This window comes from Lutzomyia longipalpis, chromosome 2, assembly GCF_024334085.1.
Source record: "Lutzomyia longipalpis isolate SR_M1_2022 chromosome 2, ASM2433408v1".
Lineage (NCBI taxonomy): Eukaryota > Metazoa > Arthropoda > Insecta > Diptera > Psychodidae > Lutzomyia > Lutzomyia longipalpis.
This window is the reverse complement of record NC_074708.1, coordinates 24,863,580-24,880,132: the sequence shown is the minus strand read 5'-3', so window position 1 is coordinate 24,880,132 and position 16,553 is coordinate 24,863,580. Positions and strand designations below refer to the sequence as shown.

General features: G+C 35.8%; 1 protein-coding gene across 1 annotated transcript in view; it reads right to left on the bottom strand.

Annotated features, from left to right (window-relative positions):
• LOC129789563 (ATP-binding cassette sub-family C member Sur) overlaps positions 1-16,252 on the bottom strand; it is a 31,240-nt gene extending 14,988 nt beyond the window's left edge. Inside the window, exons 1-7 of the mRNA XM_055826431.1 lie at positions 15,996-16,252; positions 13,808-14,028; positions 11,591-11,766; positions 6,185-6,997; positions 3,517-3,654; positions 1,569-1,731; positions 759-1,400 (exon numbers count right to left, since the gene is read on the bottom strand). Coding sequence (XP_055682406.1) covers positions 759-1,400; positions 1,569-1,731; positions 3,517-3,654; positions 6,185-6,997; positions 11,591-11,766; positions 13,808-14,028; positions 15,996-16,135 — 2,293 coding nt within the window. The 5' untranslated portion in view covers positions 16,136-16,252. The remainder of the gene's footprint in view (positions 1-758; positions 1,401-1,568; positions 1,732-3,516; positions 3,655-6,184; positions 6,998-11,590; positions 11,767-13,807; positions 14,029-15,995) is intronic.
• Positions 16,253-16,553: the final 301 nt, after the last annotated feature.

The following is a 16,553-nucleotide window of genomic DNA, read 5'->3' as shown; positions in this document are numbered from 1 at the left end:
TATATAAGATTATTTTCAGTGCAATTTTAAGGGGAAATTGGCCAGGTGTGGGGCTACGGTATTAGCGCTTTGTTTTCATGCTACTTCCCATCATCATGGTATAAAAGGTTTCCATTATAGACATTGCACACCACAGTAAACAATTTCATTGTTTTAGGAATTTTCTGAAAAGGTTCTTGTTGATGGAGAATAATCTCTCCCTCTCTCTCTCTCGGAAAATTCTTGGAAATTCAAAAATTATTCAAAAGATTTTTTTTCTTTTGGGTAATTAAATACTCGCTGAAGTTCTCTTGAAAATCTTTAGTTTTGTATTAATTTGTAAATCTTAGAATTGAAAGGAGAGAGATGGAGAATAAGGAGAGATAATAGAATCAAAATCTATATATGAGCAGTTAAATTGTGAGTTAATAAATTAAGCGTGGTGTACGTGAGATTAATTAGGAAAATGCGAGATTAATGAGCAATGGGGGATTATTATTGTGTCATGCGAATATGTAGAGTGTCTCTCATGTCTCCATAAATCAATACCTGAGAGACGTTTCATCTTCATTTCAACACGATGGCGTTGGTGTGTGGGGGTGGGTGGCAGGGAAAGTGTGTCGAAAATTGGAGCAAAATGGTTAATGATACATTATTGCCGTAAATATTTGGGCATGGAAGGCGTTTATATAATTGAAAAATATATACGAAGAGAAGGATGGAATGTTTGCGGGGCAAAAACACAATAAAACAGAACATAAATCGCCCCAAAAACTCACCCTTATTCACTTCCAAATGCTCTATGGGCAAATTGATGGCATTTAAGTGATTCGTGCTCCATGTGAACACCCCATTAGTTATCCTGAGCACTGTTGAATCGGGCAAATTATTTGGCTGGTCACTCAGTGCAGCTGCTGAATCCTTGGCGGGTGGCTGCTTCTTCCTTTCACGATTGCGCTCCAATTGACTGTACAAGCTGAGGCTGCTTTTTCGCAACTTTGACTTGCCACGATGCCCACCCACGGGGTGTGGGGCGGCAGCAGCAGCAGAGGTTCCCCCATCTGATGGGGATTCTCGCACGTCTGTGGGATTTTCCGACGTAGTCGTGTCACTGAGATCTTCATTTTCATAGATATCCAGCAAATTATCGCCACGACTTAGGACACGTGCCACATTCTGACTCCCATCGAGCTCCTTGTGAACGTCTGGCAAGGCCATAAAGGCTTCCAAGCGGCGTGTGCTTATGATGGCGGAAATGGTAATGGGCACAGTAATGGGGAAGATAAAGAGTGCAATTGTGAGTTGATTGAAAAGTGCCAGGGCTGAGAAGACACGACTCGATGAAAAATCTCCATCATAGCTCGTCGCAATGGCCAATGTGACGAAGGCAATGAGAATTGAGGCTACATGAGTTAGGAAGGCTGTCCGTAAAGGAGTAAAAAAAGGACCAAAAAGGAGGGAAAAATAAGTTAGCAAATTGAAAACTTAACCACCCCCCGCAAAAAGGGCTTTTTGCATCACTGCAAAAAGGGGTTGAATAGTTGGTACTTATCCCCAACAAAAGTTTTCATTCAAGACGGAAAACTCACTCAGTGCGGTCCAGTATATACAGTCCAATTTCATGGGTCTTAACTCCTTTTCACGGCAAGCATGGAGGCGTTCCTTGAAACTTTCCACCCATGCATTCAGCTTTATTATCCGGATACCCAGAAGTATTTCATTCAATTTGTTTAATCGCTCATCGGTGTATTGCTGCGCAAGGGGAGGTGTTAAATGAGAAGGCAAATAGATTAATCACAGGAAAACACCTCTCCAGGGGACTTTACCAATTCACACCAGACTTAGCATTGAAATTTTTGGTGTGAAAAAAAAATATGGAAAATTCGGTGCAGGAGAAAACTTTTCTTCTAGCACCATCATCCGTACAAAGTAATCCAATCAAAAATGATTGAAACATTTACATCGGATGAACTCTGCAGACGGAGGAGTGTTCATCCAATTCACTTGCTTGTCCATCACGATTTGCATTATGCAAAGTTTCAGGAAGTCGCCCAACTTTGCAGAGCAATTTTTCAGCTTCAGCAACTTCAAAAAATATTGCACAACTTAGTTTATGCATCACAACTTTGGGCGGGAGCTTTTACACTAATGCGCGAAAATTTATCCTTAATATTAATATTAAAAGGAAGAAATATTTTTGAAAATGTTTTTTTTTTTACAATGTAGTGAGAAAATTTTTAAACCGGAAATAGTTTTATCAATTAAATTGTTCTGTGAAGGATATTAACAAAATTAGAGAAAATGATTTTTTGCAGCTTCAAAATTATTTTAAAAAGAAAATTAAAAGAGGAATTTTACAAACTTCAAAAGAATTTCTTTTTTATCTGTAAGCAAAGGAGAGCAAACGGCCCATGATTAATTTTTAGACAAATCAAAAGATATTGAAAATTCGACGAAGATAAGCTACATAAAACGAATAAAGAAAATTGACCTAAAAATGGAAACAATGACGTCATCATTGTGTTTTCTCGCTGAATTTATGGCCATTCATCTCCTCACTGTGACGAATATCCTTCCTATATCCATATCACATTCAATGACATCAAGAATAAAATATATTATTGATTTTTCTCACAATACTACAAAAGTTTCAAGATGCAAAAAACCATAAACTGATTTGCACTATCCCACCCCAATTTTCCATTATAGGGGGGAGGGGGGAAAGAGAGTGCAAAAAGGCCAATTCAAGACTAACTTCTTCCTATATAGAAATCACTCGAAAATATTGATCCTTTTTGTGGGTTTTTACTGGTGAGGAACAGTGAGCTTTCATTGCTTTTCATCTCTTTTTGAACGTCTTCCCACATTTTAGTTCATGTGTGCTATATAGACATACCACCAAAGCAACTTTCAATGGGTCTCACAGAATCACATACTCCATTCCCAGGGCAGTTTCAAATTAGTTTCATTGAGAACCGTAAAATCCCACAAACTTCGTCTCTCTTTACGGTATCAGGGCGGAAGAGGGGAAAATGTTCCAGAGGAGTCAAGTTATTCTGACAAGAAATTAGAAAATCAAAATGCGCTTTTATTGGAAATTTCATTCATTAAGTAGCAGTAAAAGTCATTCTTGTGGGAATTTCATAAAGAGTGTGTGTGTGAAAGTTTTCCTTCAGAAGATTTAAATGCAAATCGTGATGGTTAATTAACAAGTTTTCCCGTAAAAAAGCCAACATATTAAGGAATTGTGGGCTAAACTCTTCCATGATTCTCATTTAATTCTTCGCGTGTGTAAAAAGTAATCAAAAAGTGTCACAAAATCAACTGCGGAGCGTATACATAAATTCTTGGAAGTACTATGTGGGAGTTGATAAATTAAAAACTACATTTTTAATAACTCCCCCCCCCCATGCCATTAATGAAAATGAAATTTCATGCACGGAATTCAAGAGAATGAATTTTTCCCACAAAACATATGTGACCCTTATATGGAGTTTGGGGGGGGGGGGGGGTGTGTTGGTATCATAATGCACTTACCGACATTTTTTCCGCATTTTTTGACATCATTTTTCCAATTAAAAACTGTAGCGGCGTCATTAAAGCCACACAAATTAATGATCCGAACACTGCGCTCCAGCCCAATTTCAAATAGAGCAAATAAATTACAATGGATATCTGGAAGAGAAATTGCAATAAAATTCTCTCATTTTTTTTGTTACTTTCTCTTCCTCTCATTTCCCACCGGAAGTTCACATGTGCTCCACTCATTCGTAAAATAATTGGACTTTTTCTTTTGCTATACATCCAAATTTGTGCACCCACCACAAAGCTATTGAGCGTGCAAAGGGATGGTTTATATGGAAATGTGAATATGCAACACAGGAAGGGCCCAACAGTTGATTAGTTGTGGTTAGGAAAAAAAAAGAAAGGAAAATGCAAAATAAAATACCAATATGTGGTGTGAGAAAATGCGTTTTTATTAACACATAATAATTTAAGAAGTTTCGATTTTTTTAATTAAAGGAAAAGCATCTTAAGTCAGATCAAAGTTTTTCTAAACCAGAATAAACTTCTTTAAGCTAAGCAACAATTTTCTTCAAACTAGGTTTAAGTTTTTAAAGTCAGTCCTAAGATTTTTAAGCAAGGCCTTTGTTGAAGACTTGACTTAAGTTTTTTTAAGGTCATTCTTTTAAGATTTCTAGGTTAGATCAGGCTAAACTGAGTCTGAATGCGTCTTAAAAGTCTGACCTAAAGGAACTAAGGTTCGGCCAAAAAAATAGACCTAGGAGCTTATTCTGACAAAAATATTTTCTTTTCTATCTATTTCGTCTTACAAGGGATTTTGTAAGATTTGGCATTCCCACAAAAATTTCTTTTTCATTCTTTTATAGTAACACATACACAAACCTCCGAAATTAGAACACGAAAACAGATGTCGTTGTTAAAATTTAAGTTTTATCAAACGAAGTGAAACCGAAGATAGACGAAGTGAAATAAGTTAATGTAAATAAAGAAAATGAGGTTAAAGTTAAGTGAATTTATCAATAAAACACAATGGATTATTCGATTTTTGGTAAAAATTTAACCCTTTTAAAGTATTTTTGCATATTCCATGCAAAAAATTTTCCATGAATTAAGAGTTTTTTCTTAATTTTTTTTTATCTAGACTGTCATGGAAAAAAATTGAATCATCCGGAGCCTTTGAACATCTGTGGCATCCACGGATTCCGGGAAAGAATATCCGGACAACTCCCAGGCAGCATGAAATCTTTGTTTAGTAAGCAGGATCTTATGCGGAATGATGGAAGCATTTGTGGAAGAGTTGAAATTGGTGGGACCAGCTCTCCGGAATGGCATTAAGAGAAGAAGTCGCGAATCTACATAGAATGTTCCTTAATAAAATGTCTTCCCATACTCTAACTTTTGCCTTTTTTCTACACTACAGAAGTATCTTTTATTGCAGTGCCTGTGTGAATGCATAATTCTAATCATCTTCCTCAAGGCCAAGTCTCTGAAAATTATTGACATTCGTTGGCATAATTCACAAAAAATGGTCAGAGTTTTTCCACATATTTCACAATATTTTTTGTTAAAAAACAATTCCAAACACTCAGATTCATGTAAAATATCCGTCAAAGTAGTCAATTGTTGCCCATGATGATAAGGAATCATGCTTTGGTGGTCACAAAATTCACAAAAAGATTGAAAAAGCACCTCGGCAGGTCCTTATAAAACATATGATTTTGTAAGATTTTCTTACAAGTTATAAGAAAAAATTCGGCCGGAATACCAAAACCTTTTCTTTTCTATTATAGCAAAAATGTTTCTCGCGACGTGTTCTAAAAGTTGAAGTGTGAAACTTTTTAGATCTTACAAATTTATAAGTTTTTTTTGTGAGAATGCCAAAAAACCTTATAACTCACGAATTGTAAGAAAAGAAAAGAAAATATTTTTGCCAGAATTAGCTCCCTAGTTTAATAAACGACTTACTTTGTTTCTTAAGTAAGGCATATGTTTTTAAGTCAAACCTACATTTTTTGAGATATTACATAATTTACCTTACAATTGTTTAAGATGAAGCTTTTAAGCTTTTAATATTTAAAACAGGTTCGGTCTAGAATGTATTCAATCCTGCCTCAACATGACTTAGGAAACTTAAGCTCAGATTTAAAAAATCAGGTCTAGTTTAAAAGAAGTTAATATTTAACTTTAAAAAACTGAGATTTAGCTTAATAGAAAAACCCCCAATAAAAAACTTGAGCTAAGCTTATAAAATTGAAGCTTGGCTTAAAAAAACTCAAGCCGATCCCTTATGCCTGAAAAAGTTCGCGAGAAAAGCGACCTAATATTTTAACATATAAAAAAATTAAATAAATTAAAAAAACCTAAATAAAAAAAATAATTCCTTGAGAGATCGATGTAATTTTTACTATTATGGGTATTTAAAAATTTAAGGAGATGGGGGGAGATAGGTAAAATCTCCAGGCTAGAATGTAGTGTAAGGTGGTAGCCCTATTTAAAAAAAAATAACGGAAAATATGTTTAAAGCTCTATGCTTTAATGTAGATTAGTATAGCAGGTATAGCATAAAATTTACGTAAGAAATCCCTGTTAAAAAAAGCTCTGAGAATCACAAAGAATTACAACATTAAGACACAAATCCATTATTATTGATTGAGAAAAGCATGATATGAGGGGTTGTTACCTTGAGTGGTATCGACCAGACGTAGTGAATGATCCAAAAGAATGACATGATGTTGTCTGCATCCTCCGTCATTAAATTGGTAATGGATCCCGCATCGGTTTCACTGTGCGCTTCCTCATCACCTCTGTCGGGGTTTGAATGGTCTTCATTGGTGGCAGTGGGTTTGCTTGTGTGGCGAAAACAAGCTGGACTGAGGGAGAGGCATTTGCGATATATGAGCCCCTGTATGGCGGCTCTGAGATGAATTCCCACCATGTTTATGATGTGGGTAGATGACTGCGACAGGGTGCCTTGGGCGAGTGATGCCAGGAGAATGGCAACGGCTACGAACCATCCGTTCGTCATCAAGTCCCACCAAGTGACAAAGTAGATGCCATCACTCATGTGGCTACCCAACTCTGCACTCGATGAGTTCCCCGCAGCGCTGTGCATCGCGATGTGCTGCTTTTGGTTCTGTGCCACGTAGTCCACCACGAGGGAAATGCCGAGGGGTCCAATGAGGGTGGTGGCATCACTGAAGAACCTGAGCACACCACCGAAGATGGTTTCGCGCCAGTATGTCTTTATGTAAGCACGCCACATGGATGCACCCGGTGTGGTGCGATGGTTGAGGAGGAATTTGTCATAATGATAGCGACAAGTGTCCTCCTCACTCAAATTTCCCAGATCCTCCAGTTCCAGTGGTTTCCACCAGCCACGCCACATGAGCGGTGCCAGCCACCAGAACGTTATTCTCGACAGGAAAGTCAATTGTGGGTGCTTGTAGCCGATGCATTCGCTCCAGTTTATTGTGTGGTTGCGGCCACTTTGACCCTGCAAACGCCACCCACCCAAACCCGCCCAAAAAGGCACATTACATCCAATGAAAAGATAGCCAAAATGTTTAGCGAGTTGTTATGTTTATGAGGAAAACTGGAGCCATTACACTATCAAAATAGCATTAGGGACCATTCCACCCTCTTTCCCACTCACCCAGATCACAATTTATCAAAATGTATGAATTTGTCATTCCAACCCCCCGGAGGTCACCTCTACCACCCAAGGCTGTGTGGCTGAAATATTGCTCCTTCCTCCACGGCACGGAAGCATGAAAAATTGCCCCAGAAATGTGTGAACCCTCTAACCCTGCACAATTTGTTAAATGTTAATGATATCGCAAGAACACATCGATTACTCCCACAGAATTTCTTTTTTTTCTCTCTCTAAAAAAAAGGTCATCTCCAGCTTTCTACAAAATTTATTTTAAAAATTTAAACATGAAGAGCAATAAATTTATGGAGCTTTTTCATCATATTTTTGGGAGAAGAAGGAAGTTGATTAAGACGATTGCCCCATGAACTTTGGGAGGTTTATTAAAAATTTATCATCAAATGCGGAAGTTCAATTTAATTCATCATTTTTTCGAGGGAAAGGAAAATGTTATTGTGACCTATTTTTTTCGTAGGTGAATTCTAAGCAGCAATTTCTGCAAATTCTAAAGGGGCAAACATTGGTAATTTTAAGGCTTTTTTGTAAATAAAAATTGAATTTATTTTATAAATTTTCTTCAAATTCCATAAATATCGTGAGAATCTCTTTTAATTTTCTGGGCTTAATATTGGAAATTTCATTATAAAACTTGCAATCTTTCCAATTTCTATAGAAAAATTAAATTAGAAGATAAAATTGACGTGAATTTTATGTTAAAAATTAATTTAAATTACATTAAAAAAATTGTCAAAACGTTAAAAAGGAAAAGTCAAATGGAAGAATAAATCTCAAATGTTAGAACAATCGTAAAAAAAAAACATTAGAATGAAAATATCAATCAATTGAATAAGAATCCGGGCTAATAAAATAATTTTTTAAACACCCCCTAAAATATATTTCTGACTACGCCTCTTTTCGTTTCCTTAAAAAATTCCAAACATTTTATCGTCAAAGAATTATAAAAGATCCTGTAAATGTCCTTTTTAAAATTCCCAAAAAAAACTAGACAAGAGATATCTATTCAATCAAAAATTAAAGAATTCAGATTAAATTCAATTTATTTATTCAATTTTGTCTATTAAACATCCAAACAATTAGCACAACATTCCCCTTTCTCCTCTAAGAAATTCTAACCAACACTTGAATGGATTTCAAGATAAATTTTCTTCCTAAAACTTTAAGAATTTCCATAATATTCATGTTTTACCCTTTAAACTCCATCTTTAAGATCTTCCATCATCCATGCGTAGAGTAAATTTGAAAATTGCTCCACTTCTTGTCGTAACATGCGAGGAGAAAACTTTAGAGCTTTTTCCCCGCAAAATACTCCCACAATATTGGATCGTTTTTTTTTTGAGTCTTTTTGTCTCTCACACAGAGTTTGAAAAAAAAAGCATTTATGTGACCTAATGGAAGGTGCTCACACGATAGATCACCCACCTTTGGAAACTCTTCTTGTCTTTGGTGAAATTTTCATTGAATCTACCCCCAAATTGAAAGGGGGTTGTCGTGGAGGTAAGGAAATGGCAAAAGTCTGCAGGATGCAATTAAATCGATTTGCGAGAATTTAATAATATATATTGCTTAACATTTTGCAGAGAGGAAAAGCGATGAAATTTCATACGATGCTTTTGTGCTAAAAGTTGAGGTAAAAGGGTATGAGCATGGAGTTTAATATTGAGACTCATTCATGATTTATTGGGATCATTTAAAAAGTCTCTCTTTTGTGATACATTCTTTTTTCTTCTTCATACCGCACGAACATTGCTTGGATATTTGTTGGCACATTTTCAGGATCCACCCCCTCTCCAGTGCCCCCACGTGACTTCATTCCCGCAACCAAAATGCGAACGAGAAATGTGAAGCATCGAACCAAACACGTGCGTGGATTTTTTTGGTGCCCCCTACACGCATACCCAGAGCCTTTTTGGCAGAAAATCTCCCACATGATTCAGTGTTTTCCATTTTGCTTTCAATGCGGTTCCATGTATTAAAATTATAGCTCCACTAATTTGTCACCTTTCACGTGCCCATCTACCACCCCCAATTTCCTCCCCCCGGATGTATTTGAATTAACCCCCGAGGGGTGGGCGGGGCGGGAATGTTTATGAGCCACAGAATGGTGAACGTGCACACAAAGATGAAGTCTATTAATCACAAAAACACGTTTACATGGCAATCAGAACGATCTAAACCATCAGCTGAAACTATGTCAAAAACAAATTTGTAGTGTTGCAGAATTTTCCCAAATATTTGCCTTGTCTCGTCTCCCCTTTAAAATATATGAAATTCTCCATGGAAATTTTTGATGCTGCATATACATAGCGCATCAGTTCTCTCAAGGAATATTGTGAATAAAATTCATCACAAACCCAGTGGAATGATGGCAAAAGTTGCAAAATTATATTCAACGAAAATTCCGTTTAACCGGAAAATATTATAAACTAACAGCCGCATCATATAAAATTTCTCGCATAATATTAAACTTATTATTTTTTGTGTGTGAATGACGGTTTTGGCATTTATGTGATGGAGTAAATATTAAATTTAATGATACAGCCCGGAAATTAAGCTATGGGTGCTATTGTATGTAATTTATTACCTGGATTTTTAATTTTCAATTTTTTCACAATTTTAACGCGAATTTTAAAGAATTTCCTTCAAATTCTAAAGAATTTTAATAATTCTGCTTTGATAGAAAGTATTAATTTTAGTTTCAATCAACATAGTTTCGCTTCATTGCTCGCTCTTCAATTTTGCATTTAAAAGGATATTCTTGAGTAGATCGTTAAATTTAATCGCTATTTTTTAATTACCAATTAAACATCAAGCTTAAATCCCATTCTAAAGTTTAAATCGTGTCTTAAATGCAAAACCAACAAAGAAAATTGATTGCCCGACAGACAACAATTTCCCTATCCCCCCAGTAAATTACAAACTTGACAAATATTTTGGATCTTTTGTAAGTTTTCTGCTCTAATTTTTCCATCATTTTTCCACCACAATTTTTTCAAAGAAATTTCCTTAACAAACCAAAAACTTAAACCACAAACATTTCCACTATAGAAAAGTTGAGAAAGAAAAATTAGTTGAGAAAATAACATGAAAGAGAAGAATTTCTCATGGAAACTTGGCAGAAAAAAATGAAGGAAAATTGAAGAGAAAATTGTCGTGACGACGACACAGAGAAATGTGCTCTATTTTGATGTTCATTACTGTTTTCTTGGATGTGTGAATTTTTCTTTATTTTTTACAAACTTGCTGATTTGACGACAAATGGGATATTTCTATGGCTTTTATTGTTTTCTTACAACTTTCTTCTTCGTTATATATTTTTAAATTACATCTTTAAATAATAATTTAAAGTTAGATAGGGGAGAGTGGGGTAGAAAAGTCTCAAACGGGTTAAGGAAAAGCTCAAAAATTCAGCTAATGGGCCCTTTTTAGCGACCAAGAAACCCTTGAAATTCGCTTGAAATCTTGAAATTTCAGTACAAAATTTAAAGATTTCAAGGGTTTCTTAGTCGCTGAATAATGCCCAATTTCTCTAGAAAATATGTATTTTATCCTATTAATTTTTCTCAGACTCATTTCCTCTATTATTCGGGAAAATATAATAATTCAGGATTTTCCTAAACCCTTTGTGACTTTTTTTACCCCACTTTCCCTAATCAAAATTTTCATTTTTTTTCTCAATTTAGTATACAAGAAGAAAATTCTTCCAAGGACATTTTTGCAATGAGCAGGAAGTTCAAAATGAATTCATAATTTCCCAAATCCAAAGCACTTTTCACCACCAAAGTGAAACACAGTGCGGAAAAACTAAAAGAAGTTTTCCAATTAAATAAAACTTAGCAAAACGTGTTCGCTTGATTGTGTGAAAAAACAATAAATCTCACATTAGTATCGACTTTGCTTGTTAAACTTTTACACACCGCCGCGGACTCTGTGCTGAGCGGGGGTGGTTGATGGCTATATATGTAGCATCCATGCAGAGCTCCCTTTCGTGAGAGCGAGATAGGGTTGCAAATGATTTTTAAAGCGCTCGGGGTGTCGTTTCCTGGGTTGTCGCGTCTCGTGTTTATAAACGATGGGTTATGTGAAAGTATTAAAGTTTCACCGAGAGGGAGACAAGGTCGAAAAAAGCGAAAGGAAGACACTTTATTAAAATCATCGCTACACCTCCTTCGTGTGGGAGGATGTTCTTCGCATGTTATATCCCCGGGTATTGCATGACATGGCGATAAGGAAATTTAGCTCCTTTGGTGGCATTTCTCTACTACAACGAATAAAGCTCTTCATCTTAAAGTGTCACCGAGCTTTTTCCAAAGAAACTTGGAAAATGCTTTTGAGAAAATTCTTCGTATTCTAAGGTGAGTGTGTCGCACAAAGTGCGCGCTATTATTTAGTACCATTTGGAATATGTTCTTTTCTCACCTCTTTGTATGCCACGAAGGAATCCAGGAGTGTGAGGAGGAGAAATAGAATGGTAGAGCACATCATTAGGAAGGGCTGCAGACAGAATAATCCCTGGTTCCGTGTCAGCCATGCTAGTTTGCATATCTTTGTGATAAACTGAAGAGCATCCGCAAGGACGACAAGATAGAGCCAGGCTGCAAAATAATTTATCAAGAATCATCATAAATGCACCTTTCACAGGGATCTCAAACACACAGCGATGGGATGGACGAAAGGTGAGAAATGCCTCTCGTCGTTAAGCTTCTCACCCAAATCCCGGAAGTTGCAATTCAAACTTATATATATACGAAAAGTACTACCCTAAACTCAACGAGAGAGTGAAAAAAGGGATATATTCATGCATGGAAGGGTGAGATCCCCACTAATGCAACACTTTTCGGGGCGATTCAGAATTTATGCTAAATCCCACCCTCTGCCATACCTCTAGCCCTCCCCCCGTCACAATCAATACAACTCTCTCTTCCGCTTCAGTGAAAGCTGAACAAGCACTTAAGTGGCAAGCAAACTTCTCTAATTTGTTTACTAAACGAGATTTAAGGGAAGAAAACTGAACAAACTTCCTTGTACAAATTTATGATATTCTCCACCATGTGAGGGAGTTTTATTGGACATTGAGAGGCGAATATTTACTCTCATGTTTTCTCTTCTATATATGCCCCTCTTTTACCATTTTATGCTACATCCATGTGATGTGTAAGCAATAGCAGGAGGTACATACGTGTTTTATCTTTTGTTGATTAAAAAGGACAAAGTAAAATTGAATATTTTTGCATATTTTGTAGAAGATTTATAAAAGATTATTTTTTTAAAATATTTTAAAGCTTAATGATTCTAAGAATTATAAATTAATTCTTCAGCTGCTTCTTCCAGTGCGCAATTTTCTATTGGCTCCGTTTATTTGTGATTCAAAGAAAGACTACTTGCGACTCAATCTTCTTATTCAGACTCAGCTTTTGCCTAATGTAGACTCAGTCTTTGCCTAATGGTGACTCAATTTTTAACATATCTGTACTACAAAATACCTGATGTAGCCGCGAGTTTTAACTTAAGGGCACGTTAAAAAAAATAGACAGCGAATATTTTAAACAAACAGAATCCCACATGAAAATGATTACAACTATAAAAAAAGAATTGATTTATAAAATTTTTTGAACCAGGGGGGTTAGATTTGACCTCATAATCGGATGTCTTCCAGCCGATATTTAAACTTTTCCGTTTACCGCAAGTCTCTATCTAATACCGATATCGTGTAAATTAGCTCTGAACTCCGGACGGATGGACGACCGACCGAAAAAATTTTTCTTTTGGCGCATATGTTTTTTGGAATGTGGGGACCCTAATTCAGCACGAATGCTCATCCCAAGTTTGATTTTGCTCAGTACACAAAAGCTGTGTCTGAAAAAAATACAGCTAAAATTGAGTCAACATTAGTTAAAAATTGAGTCACCATTAGGCAAAGACTGAGTGAGTCTACATTAGGCAAAAGCTGAGTCTGAATAAGACGATTGAGTCGCAAATAGTCTTTTTTGAGTCGCAAGTAGCTAAATTTGCGTTAACATTAGTTTCAACTATTTTCTGTTTCTTTAAAAAATTACATAGCAATCATAGCCAGAGCTTTTGACCCAAACTCTTGATCTTCTTCTCTGCTAAAGCTCTGACTCAAACTGTCGTTTCATTATCGGAAAACACAAAATTCAAATCCAAAAAAGTTAAATTTTAACTTTTCCTCTTTGAACTTTAATTTAAAACTCATTGATGCTTTAGCGTGGTGAGGTTGAAAAGTCAAAAATTAATAAATTAAATATTTCAATTAAATGTGATCCAATTGAAAATCCAATCACGTAGAGAGGCAGGTCATTGATAGACGCACAATTACCTCAATAAATAATTTCCATTAGCATTGTCACTTTCCCAGGAGGGACAAGGCTTTACACATGTGACATCCGAAGACATAATAGTGCTAGAGATTGTGATCATTCAACCATTGCAGTATGAACAATTAATTGATGTATGTGTATACATTGCTTGATGCCTTTGCTGTAAGAGCTGTGAGACTCTGAGGAGGGTTTGTGTGCAGAAGTTACACCACCCCCCACCCCCCTTCTTGACCACATTGCCAAGAAAACCCGCATTTGTGGACATGTGCAAAGATTTACCCGCCTGAAGAACACTTACCGGGTTGATCCTGAAGCTCAACAGCCCGTATAAAGACAGCTGCCACGATGGATGCACCAAGAGCCAATCCCGGATCAAATAGGGCATATCGATTCACCACACTGGCATCACGTTGGGAATTAATTGCAATGCACACTTCTGCGAATCCGCATATTTGCACGAAAAGTATCAAAATTACCAATGAAAATCGCCAATTGTGCATATAAAGTATGTCTGTGCGCCTGCAAATGAAAGCTTCCGCGTTCAATTTCAAACATTCTATATGTATGTAGGTATCACAGTTATTATGGAAAATCATAAACATATTTTTTAATAATCTGTGGATGCATTTTTTTTAACCATAAAGCATTTCAAATAAGCACTTTATAATGTTGCAATGCAATTCAATTTATTTTGTTAATTAATATTAACTCCCAATCGAGCAAATCATTTTCATTTAATTTTCTACCTAATAGAGTTTGGTGATTTTTTTTTAATTAGAGCTCTATCAGACTGCAACATGACCACAATAATAGGGAAATTAATAAATTGATTACGTACACAATTGAAATGAGAAGCAATTTACATTTAAATGATTGTAGCGCTTTTCCCCCCATACATAGCAAAAGTTTTTATTCGAAAAAAAAAAGCTCTGAAAATAATTTACTATCATTTGGTAATAAACATACATTACGTGTCAAACAAGTGAGATTATTTTAGCACTTTTAGCAGCAATAAAGCTATTTTTAGTAATTCAATGTACGGGTGAAAACCAAGCGCGAAAACGTGAGGAAAGCTTTATGCGATTTTATTCCAAATAAACAAAAATCTCTCGCAAAAATAAATTTGTATCAGTTTCCTTTCAAAGAGAAAGAATAAATATGAACTCAACAAATTAATCTTCAGAGCTTCCTGAATGGAAATGCGAATCTTGTTTCAATTTTAATCTAAAATTATATATAAAACATAATTATGCTTCATCGTTGTGTAGCATAATTACCATCGAGACGTTTTCCTTCAACAAGCAAAAAGAAATTAAAATATTAAATTTTTATGTGAATCAATTTAATTTTCAACAAACTATTTGAAATAATAAAATGGAAATTGATGAAAATTTTCAATTTTCATTTAGTGATTTACATATCCGACTGGCAATAAATGCCATTTCCACTTTTCCACTCTTACAATTGATAGAAAATTCAATGAAAAGCTCGAAAAGCTTCTCTACTACATATGTACAAAAAAACTCCCCATCCATTTATATATTCATTATATGTAACTTTATCAATGGAAAATAGTAGTTTTTTGCTGACGGAAAACTTGGAAAATCCGCACAAAAAAAATCTTCCATTGATATTCCTTCTCAAGTAGTTTGTGGATGGTTCGTGGAAATGGGAAGTTAAGATGGAAAATTCCTGACAAAATCCCGAGAAGATTATACGTGGAACGTGTTGATGAGAAGGATGAAAAATTGCTGCACACGCCTTTAAAATCTCTAAATTGCTTTCCAATAAATCACCACCTGCACTTTCAAACTTTACCTTTTGTGATACTCACTACTAGGAAACCACTTTACGTTCATTTGCCGCCCCCGCTATTAATTTGATTAAATTAAACGTGAGAAAAGATTACGTTTCCGCAAGAGAATTTATTACTCTCTATTAGCTGATGATGACGCAGATTTTCTTTTGTTGATCAAATTTTTTTATTGGTTAAATTTTTAAGAAAATTCTTCCTTTTTAATTGAAATATTCAAAATCATCGCATTTTCTTCAAACTTTCTTCTCATTTCTTTAAGAAAACAGGAAGAAAATAGAGAAGAAGGTTGCAATATTAATTGAAAATTGAACTTAAATAAATTCTTATTGGAAAAAAGCTCCAGCAGATGGCTCAAATGGCCAACGTACGCGTCATTGAGCACAAAAATTACAAACTAACGATGACGATTCCCAACGCGCGGGCTCTTCCTGTACATAGCGGCGAAGCACGCGAGTTTCCAAAAATAAGTAGAATTTATGGGAAATTTTCACACATTTTTGGAACTTTCTGGTACATTGAAGGAATTCAGGCACAAAACGAGAGGAAAAAAGCACCAAATAGAGGGAGAAAAAAATCAGCCATTTGTGAAAAAATTTAAAAGAAAATGAAAAGAAAACGAACATCACACAACAGAGAAAGAAAAAGAAAATGTCGCTGATTCCTCACTCACTTTAAATTTGTGCGTTTGCATAAGTAAAAGGCCACAGATCCGAGGGAGATTATCGTAAGAGCTGACACACTCGTATCAATAATCCCCAATTTGCACAATTGTTGGCTCAACTGTGATGTCCCTATGCAGTGCTGTAGCATCCTTTCCACCAAGAAAACATCCACTTCTGCAAAAGGGGGCACCAGGGGGAATTGTTCAACGTGGGGGGTGCCCCAGAAAAAAAATCAATGGAGCTCTTGAAGGCGCGATCTCGGATGAAAAACTGAAATTGAGTGTAGAGCAAAATCTCAGACGATGCTCCTCGATTTTTCCTCGCAAATGTAAACACTCAGTGCCGCTTATAGAGCTCTCTGCTCACACAATATTGCTCTGCCTCATATACCATCACAGTACCGGGTTCAGATCGACAGATCGGAAATTTGCACCAAGGGGATTTTTCTGGAGAAATTTTGAGGCTCCTGAAGCCGCTCGCCTCAGAGTTGATTATAAATAATTTTTTCTTTTATAGATTAAAGATCGGAGGTTTTGTGTAGAAAATAAGAGAAGAATTTTATGTTT